The sequence below is a fragment of the Chiloscyllium plagiosum genome, unplaced genomic scaffold (assembly GCF_037043375.1).
Source record: "Chiloscyllium plagiosum isolate Xiang-an unplaced genomic scaffold, Cpla_swu_hap1 HiC_scaffold_18, whole genome shotgun sequence".
Lineage (NCBI taxonomy): Eukaryota > Metazoa > Chordata > Chondrichthyes > Orectolobiformes > Hemiscylliidae > Chiloscyllium > Chiloscyllium plagiosum.
In genome coordinates, this window is record NW_028270156.1 from 26,505,771 (window position 1) to 26,525,554 (window position 19,784).

At 38.1% G+C, this 19,784-nt stretch overlaps 1 protein-coding gene across 1 annotated transcript in view; it reads right to left on the minus strand.

The window, feature by feature from the left end:
• The window catches only part of elp4 (elongator acetyltransferase complex subunit 4), a 277,183-nt gene that overhangs the window by 93,889 nt on the left and 163,510 nt on the right, over nt 1-19,784 (minus strand). The window contains exons 8-9 of the mRNA XM_043705557.2: nt 11,001-11,109; nt 9,874-9,980 (exon numbers count right to left, since the gene is read on the minus strand). Of these exons, the coding sequence (XP_043561492.1) occupies nt 9,874-9,980; nt 11,001-11,109 (216 nt within the window). The remainder of the gene's footprint in view (nt 1-9,873; nt 9,981-11,000; nt 11,110-19,784) is intronic.

Below are 19,784 nucleotides of genomic sequence, written 5' to 3' on the forward strand. Positions count from 1 at the left end.
AGGCTCACTGGTCTATAGTTCCCTGGCTTGTCCTTACCATCTTTCTTAAACAGTGTCACCACTTCAGCCAACCTTCAGTCTTCTGGCATGTCACCTGTGACTACTGATGATACAAATATCTCATGTGGTGGATGGGACACTTTGCAAATTCCCCTTCTCTTCAGTTTGTTTGTAACAGTCACCTCTACAGCTGACTGACAAGAATCAAAAATTCACAATTTAAAGAAAGCCTTTTGTATTAAATCTTGTCTTCAATAATACGAATATTGTTGCAGTTGAAGGAGGAACACTTTTCATTTGCAGGCACCAAGCATCAAGCACTCCCAGGTCAGGTATGCCAAGTTATATGCAGAATAAATCTCTCTTTGCCCTAATAACATGTTGCAGGTCCTGCTTTCAAACACCAAGGTGCCTGTCTGTGGAGCTGTGCCCCAGAGGACACTGGTATCTTCAGGTGGTAAGAGCAAAAAAATGGAAATAATTGGTGGGAAAAACACCTACAGCAAACAAGAATTCACAACATTTACAGCTAAAATTACAACTAAAAAACTAAAATTGAATGCTTTTGTCCACTTAAGTAGTACAGTTTAGATTCTGAATTCCAAGAACACAAAAATACTTAACTGGTTGCAAAATGCACTGGGATGTTCAAAGCTCACATTTTCCTACTGATCAGGTGGTTTAGGATATTCTGATAAAGTGTTAAAAATGTGTAATACAATCTTGCAGTGGTTAATTGAGTAGCATTTCCTGTTGCGATGACATAGTGAAAGCAAGAATTTTTATGTGACTGGCATTTGGATTATACATTTGTCAAAAGCTAGTGACAAGGTAAAACTATGCAACGGGAAAGAGTGTATCCAGAGATCATGAAATAGAGGAAGGCAAAAATGGAAAAAGCAAAGAAAATGTACAAGAGAACAGATTTTCTTTTCCGGTTTTAACCTTTAGTGACTCAGACATTCCCTGAAGTATGAATAATTACGGACATTTTACTTTGATTTATGTTGAGAGAGCGAGAGTACGTTTTTTTTAGATTAGATTAGATTAGATTACAGTGTGGAAACAGGCCCTTCGGCCCAACAAGTCCACACCGACCCGCCGAAGCGAAACCCACCCATACCCCTACATTTACCCCTTACCTAACACTACGGGCAATTTAATATGGCTAATTCACCTGACCCTGCACATCTTTGTGATGTGGGAGGAAACCGGAGCACCCGGAGGAAACCCACGCAGACACGGGGAGAACGTGCAAACTCCACACAGTCAGTCGCCTGAGTCGGGAATTGAACCCGGGTCTCTGGCGCTGTGAGGCAGCAGTGCTAACCACTGTGCCACCGTGCCGCCCACAATAAATTTGCATTTATTTCTGGTGATAAATGTTATAAAATAATGTTTCTTTTCTCAAAATGAATCTTCTTTCTATTTATATTCTCCCTCTTTTTGGTTCAGTTTATCACATTTTGTTTACAAGCATTCTTTTCCCCAATTCAAGACTTTCTGACTTTTGCTAGCCCCCTGTTTATTTCTGTCATTCATCAGTTTTTGCTTAGTCTGGAAAGAATACAGACAATGCTAGCACATGATGAAATACATAAGGAAAAAATTTGGTAAAAGAAGACTATTCAGTGATTAATTTATAGAAGTGAGAGAGGAGATGATTTACTATAAATTGGTGCAATTCTACTAGCCCCACCCCCAACATGAATTGCATGATAGGCCGTTTGTCTGAGATTAATAGGTCAATTGTACTATAACACGCACTTGTGCTTATCATACCTCTAAACAGCAATTTACGTATATTTACTTGGAAGGAGGCTGAAACTTATAGATCCAACTTAAATCTAAACCTTGTTTTATTTAACATTTACATACATTGCCAAAATCTTCAGCCTGTGTGTAATGCCTACCAGCATTCTTTCATGATCATTTGAAGTTCTTTTGGCACTCAACTGATAACACCATCTCAGGCAATCACCACCAAATATGGTGACAAATTGTTATGAACGCTATACCAAACAAATTGTATGCATTAGAACAAAGCTACACATTGCATCTATCTCATTCCTTTTGAGCAAACATGCGTGACCTCCTTTAAGACTTAGCGTCGTCATGATAAATACATTTAACAATTAAATTCGGAAGGAATGTGATGATGACTACTTTGTCAAGCTGCGTCATGAATTTCCATGTTCTGACCAATCTAAAGCCAGCTGAACTGTGTAAGAGAGAGGCACAAGTTAAGCAAGGCAGTAGCAGCCTAAGGGAAAGTCAGTGAATAGCAGTTCCTCTTACTCACAACAGTACTAGGCTGTTCTTAAAATGGAAATGTTGTGACGTTACTACGAAAGCATCAACTAAACAGGAAATAAAATACAATAGAGACAGATGATTAGGCAATCAGGACAGGATGAGTTCCAAAAATGTTCCATTACATTCCAGATTATTATAAACAATCTGAATATATCAGACACTGATGACTTCATCTCAAATGTTAAGCTACAGCATACCATCGAGACCAATCCAACAAAAAAAAATCCAAAAATGTTTGAGAGAGCTCTTCAGCTTACCTAATCAGGAACGTTTGAGCATGTGTCTGGCTGTATAGGCATCTTTTGGTCAATCATCAGAAAATCAAAGGCAATTGGCATAACTCAACTGAAACTTTAATGCCGCATGATTGTGTCGCGTAAGCTCGTTTTGTGCAAGGGGCATTGCAGTTTAGCAGAGAGATTAACAAACGGACCAAAAGTTGGCCTCCAAACCTTGCCCTGCTGATGCCTCAAGCCCTTTGAAGTCTGACCATCATACCTGGCAAAGCAACAGTGGGAACTAGGCTGGTGTCAGCTCTAATCACATTGCTTGCCTCAGCATGGCTAACTACAGGGTGCACTAATTGGCCCAATTGCGGATTATACCTTTTGCTACAGATTCAAGACAATAATTTAGTCAAATGATGGTTTTTATCTCCTTCTAATTAAGATTCCAAAGTGGAAAGAAATAGGATTAGACAGACCGACTTTTTTGTATTTTTTCCTAGGCTTTTAATGCTCTATTCATTTAAGTACGTTTACTTCAATATTTTTACCCTAATTTTAATAAACTTCCAACAACTTTACTCCCATCTGGCAAATATACTACTAGCATATATCTCTAATACACGTTTATGTTTATCAAACCATCCATCTGAAACAGAAACTTGTGAATTAAACCAACTTGTAAAATTATCTTATAAAATTATACAACACAAGCTTGTTACCAGAAGACCCATTTATTGACTGACGGGTCTTCAGAGTTTGTGATGGAATGTGCAAGATGATGTAATGAAGAGGTCTTCAAAGCCAAATGGTCATCTTTCCCTGAAAGTTCTGTGCCTTTACTTGAAATCTGGTTTACATTTCACCAAAATATGAGCTTTCAGTGTTTAAATGAAATATAGTTTCACAACCAGTTCCACATATTAATAAAGTTATAGCTGAAGACTCAGCTGCAAATATTGTTATTCAGCTGTAAATGTTGTTTAGGCATTGACCACATTCAATCGCATTATCTGATCATTTGCAAGCTGCTTTTGCGGCAGCTTGCTGTGTGCAAACTGGCTGTTTCTGCACTATTATAGGGAATTGATTTAGCTTAGTTGGCTGGATTATTGGTTGGCAGAGCAGTGTGATGCCAACAGTGTGGGTTCAATTCCCATCAACGGTTTGAGATTACTATGAAAGACACTCCTTCTCAACTTCTCTTCCCTCACCTGAGGTCTGGTGGCCCTCAGGTTAAATCACCACCAATCCTTCTCTCCAATAAGACAGCAACCACTATGGTTTGGTAAGACTATGGCGACACAACACTATTATAGTGACTACTGTTCAGAAGTATTAATTAGTTCTAAAGCACTTTGGGATGCCTTAAGATTGTGAGGGACACTACTGAAATGCATGCCTTGTAAATCATCTGACATTTTTGGACTATGTTATGCAGGACTAAGGAACATTAAAACATTGACATTTCCTTCCTTATTTTGGATAGTGACACACCTGCTGTCCATTTTCAATGTTTTGTGCTTTAATTATTTTTTTGACAAAACAATTTTCTTTTCAAGGACCTTGATGTACATTTCGTCACTTTCAGGTTTATGTTTTGTCCAGTTGAACAAGACCACTAAGATTTGCTTCTGATGTCATGTAACACAAGCAGTCAGATTAAGGAAAAGCATTTACAATTACAAATTTAAGGTATTATCAATGTGAATATGGATTCTGTTGTTGACATTTACACTTTTTCACAAATCCAAAATTTCCTTTCAGTACTTTTAGATTAGATTAGATTAGATTACTTACAGTGTGGAAACAGGCCCTTCGGCCCAACAAGTCCACACTGACCCACTGAAGTGCAACCCACCCAAACCCATTCCCCTACATTTACCTCTTCCCCTAACACTACGGCAATTTAGCATGGCCAATTCACCTAACCTGCACATTTTTGGATTGTGGGAGGAAACCAGAGCACCCAGAGGAAACCCACACAGTCGCCTGAGGCAGGAATTGAACCCGGGTCTCTGGCGCTGTGAGGCCGCAGTGCTAACCACCAAGAATGTTGAGTTTACCACGAAATTGCATTTTTGTCAGTTTTGTAAATATTCTGCTATTTGGTTTCATTTTATATATTTGATAAATACAAATGAAAGAGTACAATATTCTTTCAAGAATTCGGTTGAATTTTTCTTCCAGTGAGCATTGGAATAGAACTGTACTATAATAGCAATGACACCTCTCTGGGAGCAGATTGAATTTGTCCCTGGATCTTGTCTGGATTTGTCCAGAGGTAGGGCTGTTAACTATAGTTTTTACACAGAGTAAAATCTCCCCATCAGAGATTTGGGATGATGCAGACCAGGGGAGGGTCAATGCACTTGCATTGCGCAAAACTCCAGACTATCATTCGATGAAAACTATCCACAATTTGGCTGCATACTTTATGTCAGCAGTGGGCGGTGAAATTTATTCTGCCAAATTTGGTCCTGGTCACACCAAAAATGTACTGAACAATGCATAATATTGCTGGTCTTGAGTAAACAGCCTACCTAGGAATAAACTTTGATGGGCATCAAGCTGACAATCAGGATCTTGCAATTTCAACAATTACAAATCCAAATAAACTAACAGCAGCAGCTCTTGAACTTTAACAGAAAAATCACACTCTTAAAAGTATGCAGCAAATGTGACAAACAATTCAAAGCGCAAATCTGATTTGAGCACTTATCTGCAAAGATAATCAAAGACAAACCACAGAAATGCAAGTGACAGCTTGAAACAGTTCATTTATGCCCAGTATCAAAGATAAAATAGGGGACTTAGAGGGAGCTTAGAGCATGGATCAGTATCTGGTGCTATGATGTTGTGGTCATAACAGAGATGTGGGTTTCTCAGGGGCAGGAATGGTTGCTGGATGTTCCAGGGTTTAGAACTTTTAAAAAGAATAGGGAGGGGGGTAAAAAAGGAGGAGGTGTAGCACTGCTAATCAGAGAGGGTATCACAACTACAGAAGTTACCATTGTCGAGGAGGTCTGCCTACTGAGTCAGTATGGGTGATAATTAGGAACAGTAAGGGAGCAGTCACCTCATTAGGGGTTTACTACAGGCCCCCCCAATAGCAGCAGGGAGATTGAAGAAAACATAGGTCAGCAGATTTTGGAAAAGTGTGAATGTAGTAGTGTTGTTGTAATGGGTGACTTTAACTTTCCCAATATTGATTGGAACCTCCTTCGAGCAGATGATTTGGAAGGAGCTATTTTTGTAAGGTGTGTTCAGGAGGGTTTCCTAACTCAGTATGTTGACAGGCCGACGAGGGGAGAGGCCATTTTGGAGTTGGTGCTCGGCAATGAGCAAGAGCAGGTGTCAGATCTTGCAATGGGAGAGCATTTTGGTGATAGTGACCACGACTGCCTCACATTCTACATAGCTATAGAGAAGGAGAGAAGCAGGAACAATAGGAGGATATTTAATTGGGGAAAAGGAAACTATGATGCTATCAGACGTGAGTTGGGAAGTATGAACTGGGAGCAATTGCTCTATGGAAAGGGCACTATAGACATGTGGAGACTGTTTAAGGAACAGTTGTTGTGAGTGATGCATAAATATGTTCCTCTGAGACAGGCAAGAAGGGGTAAGATAAAGGAACCTTGGATGAGGAGAGCGGAGGAGTTTCTCGTCAAAAGAAAGAAGGCAGCTTACGTAAAGTGGAGGAAGCAAGGTCTTGCTCAGCTCTAGAGGATTACAGGCAGGCGAGGAGAGCCAGGAGGGGGAACAATAAAGGCTTGGCAGGAAGGATTAGGGAGTATCCAAAGGCACATTACACGTGTGTGAAGAATAAGAGAGTGATCAAAGAAAGAGTAGGGCCGATCAGGGATAGCATAGGGAACTTGTGTATAGAGTCTGAGGTGGTAGGGGAAGCCCTAAATGAGTTTTTCGCTTCTGTCTTTACTAAAGAAAAGGACCTTGTAGTGAATGAAACCATTGAGGAGCAGGTAAGCATGCTGGAATGGATAGAGACTGAGGAATCTGATGTGCTGAAAATTTTGACAAACATTAAGATTGACAAGTCGCCAAGGTCAGACCAGATTTGTCCTCAGCTGCTTAGAGGAGCTAGACATGTGATTGCTGCACTGCTTGCGAAGATCTTTGCATCCGGAGTCGTACCGGAGGACTGGAGGGAGGCAAATGTAATTCCTCTCTTCAAGAAAGGAAATAGGCAAATCCCCGGCAATTATAGACCAGTCAGTCTCACGTCTGTCGTCTGCAAGGTGTTAGAAAGGATTCTGAGGGATAGGATTTATGACCATCTGGAAGAGCATGGCTTGATTAAATGCAGTCAGCACAGCTTTGAGAGGGGCAGGTCATGCCTCACAAATCTTATTGAGTTCTTCGAGGATGTTACTCGACAATTGATGAGGGTTGAGCAGTGGATGTGGTGTATATGGACTTCAACAAGGCATTTGATAAGGTTCCTCATGGTAGGCTTGTTCAGAAGGTCAGGAGGAATGGGATACAGGGACATTTAGTTGTCTGGATACAGAATTGGCTGGTCGACAGAAGACAGCGAGTGGTAGTGGAAGGAAAGTATGCTGCCTGGAAGTCAATGGTGAGTGGTGTTCCACAGGGCTCTGTTCTTTGGCCTCTACTCTTTGTAATTTTTATTAATGACTTGGATGAGGAGATTGAAGGATGGGTTAGCAAGTTTGCAGACGACACAAAGGTTGGAGGTGTCGTTGACTGTATAGAGGACTGCTGTAGGCTGCAGTGTGACATTGACAGGATGCAGAGATGGGCTGAGAGGTGGCAGATGGAGTTCAACCTGGATAAATGCGAAGTGATGCATTTTGGAAGGTCGAACTTGAAAGTTGAGTACAGGATTAAAGAAGGGCTCATGGCCAAAACGTCAATTCTCCCACTCCTTGGATGCTGCCTGACCTGCTGTGCTTTTTCAGCAACACATTTTCAGTACAGGATTAAAGACAGGATTCTTGGCAATGTGGAGGAACAGCGGGATCTTGGTGTGCAGGTACATAGATCCCTTAAAATGGCCACCCAAGTGGACAGGGTTGTTAAGAAAGCATATGGTGTTTTGGCTTTCATTAACAGGGGGATTGAGTTTAAGAGTTGTGAGATCTTGTTGCAGCTCTATAAAACTTTGGTTCGACCGCACTTGGAATACTGTGTCCAGTTCTGGTTGCCCTATTAAAGGGCAGATGTGGGTGCTTTGGAGAGGGTTCAGAGGAGGTTTACCAGGATGCTGCCTGGAATGGTGGGCTTATCTTACGACGAGAGGTTGACTGAGCTCGGACTTTATTCATTGGAAAAAAGGAAGAGAGGGGACCTAATTGAGGTGCACAAGATAATGAGAGGCATAGATAGAGTTGATAGCGAGAGACTTTTTCCCAGGGCAGAAATTGTTAACACGAGGGGTCATAGTTTTAAGCTGTTTGGCGGAAAGTATAGAGGGGATGTCAGAGGCGGGTTCTTTACGCAGAGAGTTGAGAGAGCATGGAATGCTTTGCCAGCAGCAGTTGTGGAAGCGTGGTCATTGGGGATATTTAAGAGACTGCTGGACATGCATATGGTCACAGAAATTTGAGGGTTTGTACATTAGGTTTATCTTACATGAGGATCAATGGTCGGCACAACATTGTGGGCTGAAGGGCCTGTTGTGTGCTGTACTGTTCTATATTCTATAAAAGTGGAAATGGCCTCATATTTCTTCAATGAGTACGAAATAGATGTTTGTTTAGTTCAATTTGATAAAAAATTCTGCTACAGTGGCTCTTTAACAAGTAGTCAGAAGGCTACTTCTGACAACGCTGCTTGATTTTATGACTTCTACATGCAGCATTAAGTGGGTATTACAGGGAAGCATCCCAATCAAGACATCTACAATCTACAACACTGCTCCCCAGATGACCCAATCGAACAATTGGCTGCCTGATTAACTATTAACTGCTCTTAATGTGATTAAATAATGAAAGCAACTGATAACCATTAATTAGGAGGAGGGCATTGTAATTGTCAGTGGATTGAGTCTGATTCATAGGTTTTCTTCTGAGGGATATGGCAGGACGGGAGTAGGGGGATGGTGGGTGGGTAGGTAGGAAAGCAAGACTGAAAAACTGAAAAGGAGGTTGATGACAACAGTTGCCTTATCAAGTAGCCAGTTAAGAGGCCAGAGGGTCAATGAAGGGCCACAGTGGTCACACTAGGGTGAAGTACCAAACACCAAAGCGATGCCAACCCAAATTGACCAGCAGCTAGTGAATAAGGCAAAATATGCTAATTTATTTGTGCTCAATTCTCTTGTAGAAGCTGAAATAGCCAAGACAAGTGGCCTGTTTAAATGCTTTCCACTTGACAGGAGATTAAATAATATGGTTTGTCAGGTCTGCCCACTTATTTTATCTCCAGTGAAGACACTACACAAGGACGGGAAAAGAAATAATTATCACATCACAAAAAGCCACTCCTCAAATATGCATTCACCTTTTCATGCTTAGTTAATTAATACTTCAGCCTTAATTGGTTAACAGTTGTATTCATTTGCTATTTAGTATTGCTGGGAAAAAAAAAGAGAATTGATTCAATTCAGTCCCAACACATCAGGATTATAAACACTACCAATATTTCAGGTCAATGGAAAAGTTTAAATCTGGTTGAATGTTGGAATTAACCTTTGTAACCATCTTTTTAAACTCCCAGGCCAGCAACATTTGCTTAATAAATATGAAGAAAATGATTGGAGCAGTGGCATTTATTATTGCTATGACATTAGCTGCAGAAAATGTGTGCAGTGTTTTATAACTGATTTTCAATTAGCTCCCAGATACATGTTAAATTATTTTTGGAAAACAAAGTAATGTGTTAGCTAATGCAAGCCAGCTATCACCAACAGTTCACTACAATTTAGAACAATACGAGATTACTGTTACATTAATCCAGAATAATGTATGGTTGGGACTTTAAATAATTTAAATCACAATGATTTAATAAGTTAAATTATATTTTGTTATTAATATATTTGATTAATTTAGAATCACAACAATGCAGATGGAATAAACAACTGAAACTGATCTAAGCAATTAATTTGTTAAAACATGTTTGCCTTAAGGTATGTTTTGAATAGTTGCAAACAGACCACAAATTTAAAATGTAACAACTAGGTTCTCTGTCCTCCCCCCATACGCTTTCACAGGCAAAAATGAGATGATGATAGCTTAAATAGAAATACCCTCTTGTACGTTCAAATGTGAGAAATAGTAACTTGATAAACAACTTATTGCACTATTAAATGGAATGAAGTTGAAGATCAAACCCGAATGTTTCCTACCTCAATAGTGAACAATTTTCGTTTCAGTTTGAAAGCAAGGTCCTTTGTATCAGGCACTTCACAGATTAAACTATTAAGTCGAGGAATCTGACGAACATGGAGCAAACCTTAAGAAAAATTAAATTAGAAAAAAAACATGCAGCTGCATAAATTAAACAAGCTGACAGCAGAACACTCCACATTTACATTCCTCACTGTCCCTTTTTAAACCAGGGATCGCCACCAGAAGCAATGAAGCAAACAGTGTGATTATGTTCAAGTAATCAAGCAGAATAAGATAAACAAAAATCCTTGTCCAAGTAAAACTAATTACATTTAGGTACAGACATGGAGATATAAACAAAGAGGATTCTGATGCTTGTCAAAACGGAGGCCCATTTGTGATATTTTCCCTTGTATTTACAGTAAGCAAATGTGGCTATCACCTTGCTTGCTGCCCAAAAGCATTGCTGAATGATCTTTATTTTATTAAATGCACCAGTAAGCATCCATGAAAACATGGCTTGTAGGTTGGAGAATTCGACCACAATTTTGATTTAAAAAGATGTATTTTGAGGTTTCAGTCATTAACAAGTTGATACATGCTGTTAAGGAAAATAGCCCTTCAAATGAGCAGAAAACTCAGGCTGGATGTGTAAAACAAATGAATATTTGCAAATGAAGCTCATTTATGATGGTTAGGAACTGGTATATGCATGTGAGGTCTGCTTTTAGCTTCGAGCAGTGTGAGCTCAAATCTAAGCTGATCTTTTGTGACAGGAACATTGGCTGAATTGGTGCAGTTTCGTCATGGTTAAGGGAATTGGTAAGCTCACTGGCCGAGTGGCTCCCTGGCTTCCTCTGCATGAGTATTCCCAAAAGCCTGCCTACAAAGATGCACATCTGATTGAGCACTGTCTTGGTAATTTGGCTTGACAACATGTGAGTAGTTGCCATGTTACTTTCACAGTCCTAATGCACAGTAAAAGATAAACAGCCTGACCAATAGATTGCTACATTGGGAGACAGTTGAAATGCAGATTCTGAAATGAAATCAATTACAACCTTATGGCAGACAAACTAATTAGAGGGCAAACTGCTAAATATCTATAAGTCACTTGGGGTACTTTGGTCATGATTAGGCTTACCGTGATAGTCCTTATAGAGTGGATTGCTTTCTCTTTCAGAAACATTAAATGATTCAAGACCAATCACTGTATCAGACAATTTTACCACACGGTCCATAATTGCTTTGTTCTGAAAAAGAAAAGGAAATTAGCTTAAATAGCTTTTAAAAACAGTCCGAGTAAAGCAGCAGAATAAATATGGGATTTTAGCACAATATATAAATTAAATCTTCAAACAGTATCATTGCTCTGAAAGAAAGTAACCAAATTAATATTAAAAATAAATGTCAGGAAAAATATTTTGCCATAATTTAATTGTGATGTGAATTTATTCTCATCTTTTTAAATTATTCCAATTTTTTTTGCAGACCAATTAAACAGTTTAAGAGTAATCATTTTAAATTTACATGCTGCAATGATGCTAAATATTTTCTCTTTGATATTAGTTATCTTTGCACTGCTTGGTTCCACAGAATTTTTATGAATTGCATAACATTTTTGCACATGTTAAATCTTCTGCTGTACATTACTTATAAACTGAAAATGCTTTAAGATGTTGAAGCTGCAATGGCAATGCCCTTTTAGTCTCTTACTATGCTTTAATAAGAGGCAGTGAAACATCATTGTTTCACTGAAATAAATTATTACAGTTTGAGATGGATCAAGTGAAATAGTTGCACTATATGTAAAGAATGAAATTGTACTAGTGGATCCCGTGATATTGTGCACCAAAAAAAACCTTCTATGCAAAGACATCATAAATTCCTTTAATCATATTTGTTATTCGTATCTGTTTCTTAGCTCTCTTGTTTTATTTTGTGCTGTCTTTCTACGTAGAGAGATTGCTTGTATTTTTGATTTTTTGCATTTTTTTTTATTACTGCTGAATGTTTCTCAATTCTTATGCTATCTCCATTAATCTTGCTTCTTCACTCTTTTCCATCTTTCATATTTGTTTGAGAATTAATTGATTTTCAATGAAGGACTTGTGAGCTGTTGTTGGCCTACAGTACAGGGGATGAAGCAGTATTGGACATGGTATTGCTGAGGCTGGGCTAGAGGCAGCAGTGATGGCAATCGGCACTGAGATGCCTCATGCGCAAAAAATATTAGGAGGCAAAGCCCAGCTGAAGGGTGAGAGTTCCAAGAATAGAGCAGAAGGCAAGCTCAATGTTCCCGAGAGAGAATAAGCCTGTACAGGAGAAAGATGTTAGAGGTATTAAGACAGGGCATGCATTAGGTAAATCTACAAAAGGAACAACACTTTCATATCGTAATCTCTGGATTTGTGACTTTTTTCCACAAATGTTATTCAAACTAAAGAGGATAATGGAATTGTCTTATTCAATAATAACCCACATAACTGAATATATTGTGTCTGTTCATATGGTTAGTAACTTATTTCAGGATTTTAGATTATTTCACTTGTGGATAAATGTTTATTGGTCAAACCCATTTTGGCCCTTTTTATTCAGTTTCATAATAATGCTGTTGTATTATTCATGTAACATACATACAAGTCTTAGCACATTCTGGATGCGACGTGTCTTTATCAAATTTTAAGTGGTTTCCTGGATGGCTCTAAAAGGACAGGAAATAACCACAAAAATGTTGAATGATGTTGTAGAACGAATTCAGTGTTTCAAACATTAGACAAAATTAGTCCAGGTGTTTAAACAAAATTAGATTTTTAATGTGTGATATCATTGGTGAAAGTACAGTAAACAACCAATGAATATTCAGGGTGCTGCGTAAGTACTGAAAACATCCTAATAGCAAAAACATTGTACTTAGTTGCATTTTCTTAGTAAATCCACAGGTAATTACATAATAATGCAGTAAAGGAAAAAACATCTCATTGTGAAGATCTATGAATCAGATGATACCCCTCTGTTTTGGAGGCATTTTGCAGATGTACACTTTCATAATCATGGAGACAACATATTCACCATCAACATTCTATGCATTTAGCAGTAATTTCATAATGTTGTCAATTTCTCTTGAATCAATGGAAGCATGTTTAGTATATTATTTAATGACGTTACAAGCTGCCTGTTAAATGTCACATTCATTTTTGGTTCACATCAAAATCTGCCGAATGAATTAGTCTTGACTCCCTTCAGAATATCCATTATTCTCAATATAACAATCAGGAGTAACTGATTCGGTTCATTGTGACTATGTTTGGGTTGTGTACAACTTCATCTCTGTATGATGTTATCAAACTATGTGAAATGAGTTAAAATTAAAGCAGGCCATAATCACGACTTCAATTAATACCATCCATTTCTTAATATTCTATAAAATGCACAGTGAGTTACTGTCAAGGTGCCACCATAAATAGCATACATGCAATCTAAATGTCGTGAAAATCAATAATTTAAATCCTATAAATTCAAGGTTTTAACATAAAGCAGAGAAGTAAAGGGAGAAATGAAAATTTTTCATTAATATAGGCAAATAAAGACACAAACGCTGTTTCAAATTTTAGACGCAATAAGAACAGCTGACTCCTGTAATGAAGGTGCTGGCTACAGATACTGAAACTTCCAAATGAGCTTACGCTAATCCTGTACCAAGTGTCCGCACGTTGATGGGAGAAAAATTATAGCCTGTCATCAGAAGCAGACAGGCAGGCCTAGGTCCAGATGGAAGACTGGCTGGGAGAGGGGGCAGGTGGGAAGAATGATGGGAATATAATGGTAGACAGAAGACTGCTCCCTCTGCTGGCCAGACTGTTGCTTGTTATTATTTCAGTGTTCCAGCATTTTTATCCATTTTGAAGAATTATGTTTGATAGCTTTTTAAATAATTAACTAATTATCTCCCAGCGATCACCCTCACAAATTGTTTAAATCTCTTTCTGGGTTTCCAAATACAAACAGCCTTTTGCCGTAGTGAAAACATCCACTCCAGTCCTTCAATGAAGCTCATACTTAAGTCAACATTCTTTTTCCAGGGACTAATTACCAACAATATGTGAAATGATGAAGTTGCTATTAATTAAGTTAAAAAGGGCATTAATACCACCATGTTACTCATTCACTACTTTCTAAATAAATCATTTCATCTCTGCACAAGAATTCTTTAAGTAATATGTTATTATCCACAATGATTTATACCAATTCAGTGATGAGCATGATAATTAAGACATCTAAGTCAGCCGAATGTGAAAACTAATAATACACAGACGTGACAGTAATGCAAGTTTTCTGTATTTTGATGGATACAAAGAGCATATTGGACACAGGAAAAATACAAGTCAGTGTTCTTAATTACAGTTACTATGAAGCATTTCTTCATTTTTTTCCCCAGAAGCAGCCTTTTTTTGCCCCTCCTTTGCTTGCCAGGTTATTAGGGCTACCAGTGCCTTCTGTTACAGGATCTAACTGCACTTCTGTTTCATGAGATTTTGGCCTTAAACCAGCATCTCCCAGAGCAGGAGGGATCAGCTTTTTCCCCACTGTTTTCATATAAAGCCTGGCTTCAAAGTTACTCCAGCTCCTTGCTTTCCAGAAGGTTCCATCCCAGGAACTCTCGCCTGCCATTTGGTTTGCTTTCTCATCTCAAAGGAATTGGCTTGCAGTGTTTCCCTATGCTGAACTGGCATTTGCTCTATGGAGTGAGTTATTATTAAACTTTTAGGTCAATTGTGGCACTAACAACTCTTCTGAAGCTTTCAGCCATGCTGTACAATTTGCCTGCTAATTAAATATTAATATAAAGTGGTGCATTTGTGGATAAGAGCTTTTATGTTCCTTCTTCTCTTTCAGATGTGGGTAAAAGGATCCAAGGCACATTTGAGTAGTTCTATTTTGCAATGCACATTTGAGCCAGTGAAACAAGCCACATGCTGTTTTTATAGTGAAAATACTAATCTATGCAAGTTGAAAAAAAAATGCACAACAAAGACAAAATAAACCAACTTTTCATCTAGGCTACATTCAACATCTCTAGTGATTTACATTTAAACAAATATGCAAGATAATGTATGATCTCATCCAGAAAGTGACATTCAGATAATTACGAGAAAGAGGAAAAAAATGTGTATTAAAATGTTTTGACCTGTATCCTGAATCAGATCAGGTGGAACTTAAGGGGCACCTAATCTCCTGGATGTTCCACCGGTGGAAAGAATGCATTAACTCCTAAGGTACTGAAATGGTTATGGACAACACAACTCAAACCCCTCCACAAAAAATTACATTTTGTAATATTTATTTATATACCCTGCTTTTGCATCTTTAAACAGGGCAAATCCAGAGGTTTCTCCTTCATCCTTTGTGTACGTAACAGTTATACCAATGGCTTGGATATTAGGAAATCTGCAGATTGAGTAACATAGAAGCCAAAGATTCCATATGCCTGAACAGATGACTCTATTCCCACACTATGATGAGAAGTTGACTGATTTGGGCTTACATCATTTAGCTGTAGACCCAGAAACACCAGGTCTGGTTTCCAACATGATTTGTTTAAATGCTGTTTTATTTTTGTACATATCAAAAAAATCAAAGATGGTGCTTCACAATGAGTTAGTTTACATTATTCAAATTTAAAGTGCCACCAATCTTTGCACATTTGAACTATATCATACATTATCATACATCTTTTAATAACTGACATAAGGCAGAATTAGATCACAGTAAAGTAGCAGAAAAACATTTTATTTATAATACTTAGCAAACACTATATAGTAGCATTTATATTTTGTTCTAAATGACTGAATACCACAGCAGACAGAAGTTCAAAATAGCTACAGACAAATCTACTCCTTTCTAGATAATGATTGCCACATGCTGTACAGAAAATTGACTTAAGATTCCATCATAACAGGGCAACAGGCCAAGTATAATGGACTACCTAGGTTAACTGAACACCTTTCTTAATGATCAGAGACAATAGACAAGATATTTGACTCAAACCCAATATTATGAGATCAGCGTATGCCCATCAGGTTCCAGAGTGAGATAATTATGGAATAAATACCTTACTCAACACTGTACAGAATAAATACCTTATGTATCAAGCAAAAACAGTAGCATCCAGTGAACTGTGTAATCTGGTGTTACTGCTTAACTTTGTAAACAGTCATAAAGAAAGCTATCTGGTGAAAGTATTCCTACTTGTTTTCTTTGCAATAACCATTGCAAGGAAATAAAACAATCTGTTAATATACATTAAAAGGGGTCCCACACAGACTTCTATGATTGGAGGAGTGACAGCATGTGACTTCGTTTTGAAGCAGTGGCAGAGTAGCAGCAGCAGGGGTACCCTCTGCTTTCCTATAAAAAGGCACAGTTCTGAGGAATCGTTCTTCCTTTCATCATTTGTGAAACTGAAGAAAACAAAGTTATTCAACAATGTGAACAGCTGCTATTATTAAACTAAAAGTCCACTGGTGCTTGAGACTGAGAGGCCCACATGTTCAGCTGTCCTCTCATCTTGCCATCCTATCCAATTAACTATTAACATTGAGGGCTTTACACATGCTCTCAGGGACTCTTTAACAGGCTTCTTGGAGAGTGGAACAACTACACAGCAGGGACTCTGGGAACTGAGTAACACCGGATTCATAAAAACCCTCGCCAACTTCACTCCACTTAATGACAGCTCACTCTGCAGTTTAGTGTTTAACTGAGACAGTCAGAAAGTTTCACTATTTTTCACAAAAGAGATCTACTGTACTGCTTTTGGAACTAGTTGGTTATTAACAAAATAGAAATGTTCATCCTTGAAAGACTGCAAACTCAATGGAAACATTTGAGCAATTATTGTCATATTTAAGTTTGCTTTCAAAATAATAAAATTAATACATTACTTTATGACACAGTGTAAAATTGCTAAGGCTTACAAAGTATATAGTTTGCTTACTTTAATATTAACCAAATGACATCTTCGTAGCCATCACACAGCATAGATGAAATCTGACGAAAATACTGCATTCAACCTTTGACACAATTTAAATGTGCTTACTATTTATGGATTATTATATGCAGAATATTTAAGAAACAAAACAAAATTAATTTGAAAACTAACAAAAGGGTTCTCTTCTATTTGCTTGCTACTTTTCTTGGCTATTCACCCTTGCAGCTCCTTGATTAGTTGCAGATTTTTCAAAGTAACCAGACATCTGTTCCTCACCGACTTTGGCAATAGTCACCATGACAATACATTGAATTCCTGCCTTTTAAAAAAGCTAGATAATTTGTGTATAGAATAAAAGTCCTTAAAGAACTCATTAAATGTCGACAATATTTGGTTGGCATGCCTCCAAAATGTCTTTTCCCTTCGTAAGGAACATTAGAGTACTTTCGCTGAATTTCTATGAAACCCCATGAGAACCAAAACAGTTCAACATCTTAGGATTAGTGCAGTCACTGCCACTCAAACAGCAGTATCAACTGAATCTTAAGTGACTAAGTTAATTTTAGAATGGATTTAAACAGTTTATTTAGTACCTCTCTCAAATAACACAATGCAATCACCATTCACATTTTTTTTTTACACATATTAAGCACCCATCAAGGTCAAGAAGGCACTTTGTTGCTATTGTGTAACTTGTTGTACATGTTCTGAGCACACAATATTGGAATGACAGTGTCAGGATATAGGACATATATTTTCTTTCTTATGCTGAGCAATTATATCTAAGCACATTGAGGTTGAGCAGAGTCTACGCTAGATGCCATACAGAAATTCTCCCTATATTGACCTCAGCAAAGACTGGATATGAAAATACAGGATAACTCAACTATATCCATTCTTGATTTTTACCCATTGTATCCAATTCTCCATCTTTATGGGCTTTCAATGAAGGATGGACAATTGGTAGAAAACCTGCAAGTTTTGGGAAGTGGATTGCCTCTGCAGTAATTCATTCTTGTATAATAATAATTCAGTATGTCTGAAATAAATTTACCTTCTGCTGCCCAAAAATAAATGGATGATACTTTAAAATATATTACCAATATCAAGGGGAAAGCAAGACCATGCTAAACGTAGTGAACAGTTCAATCAAGTCAGACACTCCTATATAGTATTAAGGAACTGTTCCAATGCTGGAGATGCAGTCTTTCAGATGAGACATGAACTGGGGTGTACAAGCCTCCATGGATGAATATAAAAGATCACATGGCACTATTCTGAAGAGCAGAACAGTTATCCCCAGAGTCCTGGTCAATAGTTGTCCCTGAACAACATCATAGAAATAGATTATTTGATCATTATCACATTATTGTTGGTAGGGGTTTGCTGTGCTGATTATTACCTGCTCTGTTTCCTGCATTACAATGCTGACTACAATTCAAATTTACTTCACTGTCTGTAAAGTGTGTTGAAATATTCACTGGTACTGGCTCAGAAAATACACATATTGCTGAAGCTTTGGGAAAATAAACATTTATAGCACATGGAAAGGAAGTGCTGGTTGTTGGTTAATTGACTCTGACTGGTGAGGCATTGCCATGGAGAATTTAACCATTAATACTGATTGACAACTGACTACCACGTTCTGAGATAGAGTCACACCGGACTCAAAACGATAACTCTGTTTCTCTCCTTGCCAGACTTGCTGCATTTCTCTAACATTTTCTATATTTGTTTCAGATTTCCACTATTTTGCTTTTATTTAGCTCACTATCAGGCTTTGTTAAAGTTTAAACCAGGAAGGTTGACACTGATTGGAAAAATGAATTAGGGAATGGAAGTCATGTATTTTGTTGAGTTGAAAGAGGGGCTGTTGTGTGCATATTCTGTCTGCAAAAATTAAGCCCCTGTGAATTAATGTATGTAGACTCCAAAACACAAAATACGTCACTCTATGACCCTGACTCTCAAAACCTAAACTGGTTGTCAATGTAATTCTTTGCATACTCAAGATTATCCAGAAAGTGTTGTCCAATTGCTGAATCACATCTAATGTTGGACACTACATTTTGACGTTTGCAATCATGGGTTGTTTCGGTATGGTCAGTACCTTGCTTGTTGCAAATGCCAAAGGGATATGCTGTGTGATACGATTGACCGATCTTCCATCAAATGGCCTACCGACAAGTCATTACACTAGGACCGAAATTCACATACATTACTCACTTTTATGATTAGTAGAACGGCAGATTCCTATTAGTGGTGAGCTCCACTTGAATTGCTGCTGCATAGTTGTAGTGCGAATCAGTTGGCTTCACTTGTTGCACAAACATTGAAGCTGTTTTACACTTCCAAGTACATCCTACAGGCTGGGATATTCACAACAAGCAAAATAGTGACCAGCAGTCCAAGCTTGGAAAACCCATAATGTAGTGACCAAAACAAGATGACAACCAATTTAGGATTATCAGTCAGGTTCATAGTATGACAGCCTTGAATGTATGGATGCTGAGTAAATTAATACACAGGTCCCAGTTCCTTGCAGATATTTTCTAACTAATCTGTTCAAAGATGTTATTACACCCCTCTGGAGTAGGTGAGTTGTGAACCCAGGACTCCTGTCCCAGAAGTAGGTACACTACCACAACTAACACAAGAGTACCTGCTCCTGTTCCTTGAAGAAGAGATTTACAGACATTGCAACTGTTTCAACTTTACAAAATAGATGACATCCATTGACTGGTTGATTTCCAAGGGAAATACCTTGTCCGATCAGAGTCAACCTGCCTGGTTTAAAATTTAAATAAAACATTATATTGTCAATCAGCATTAATAGGTGCATTCTCCATGGGAATGCATGTACGAGAGTCTGCTTGCAACCAATTAGCATTCTCCTCTCATGCAGAAGAATGTTGGTCTTCCTCTTGAATTAGTATG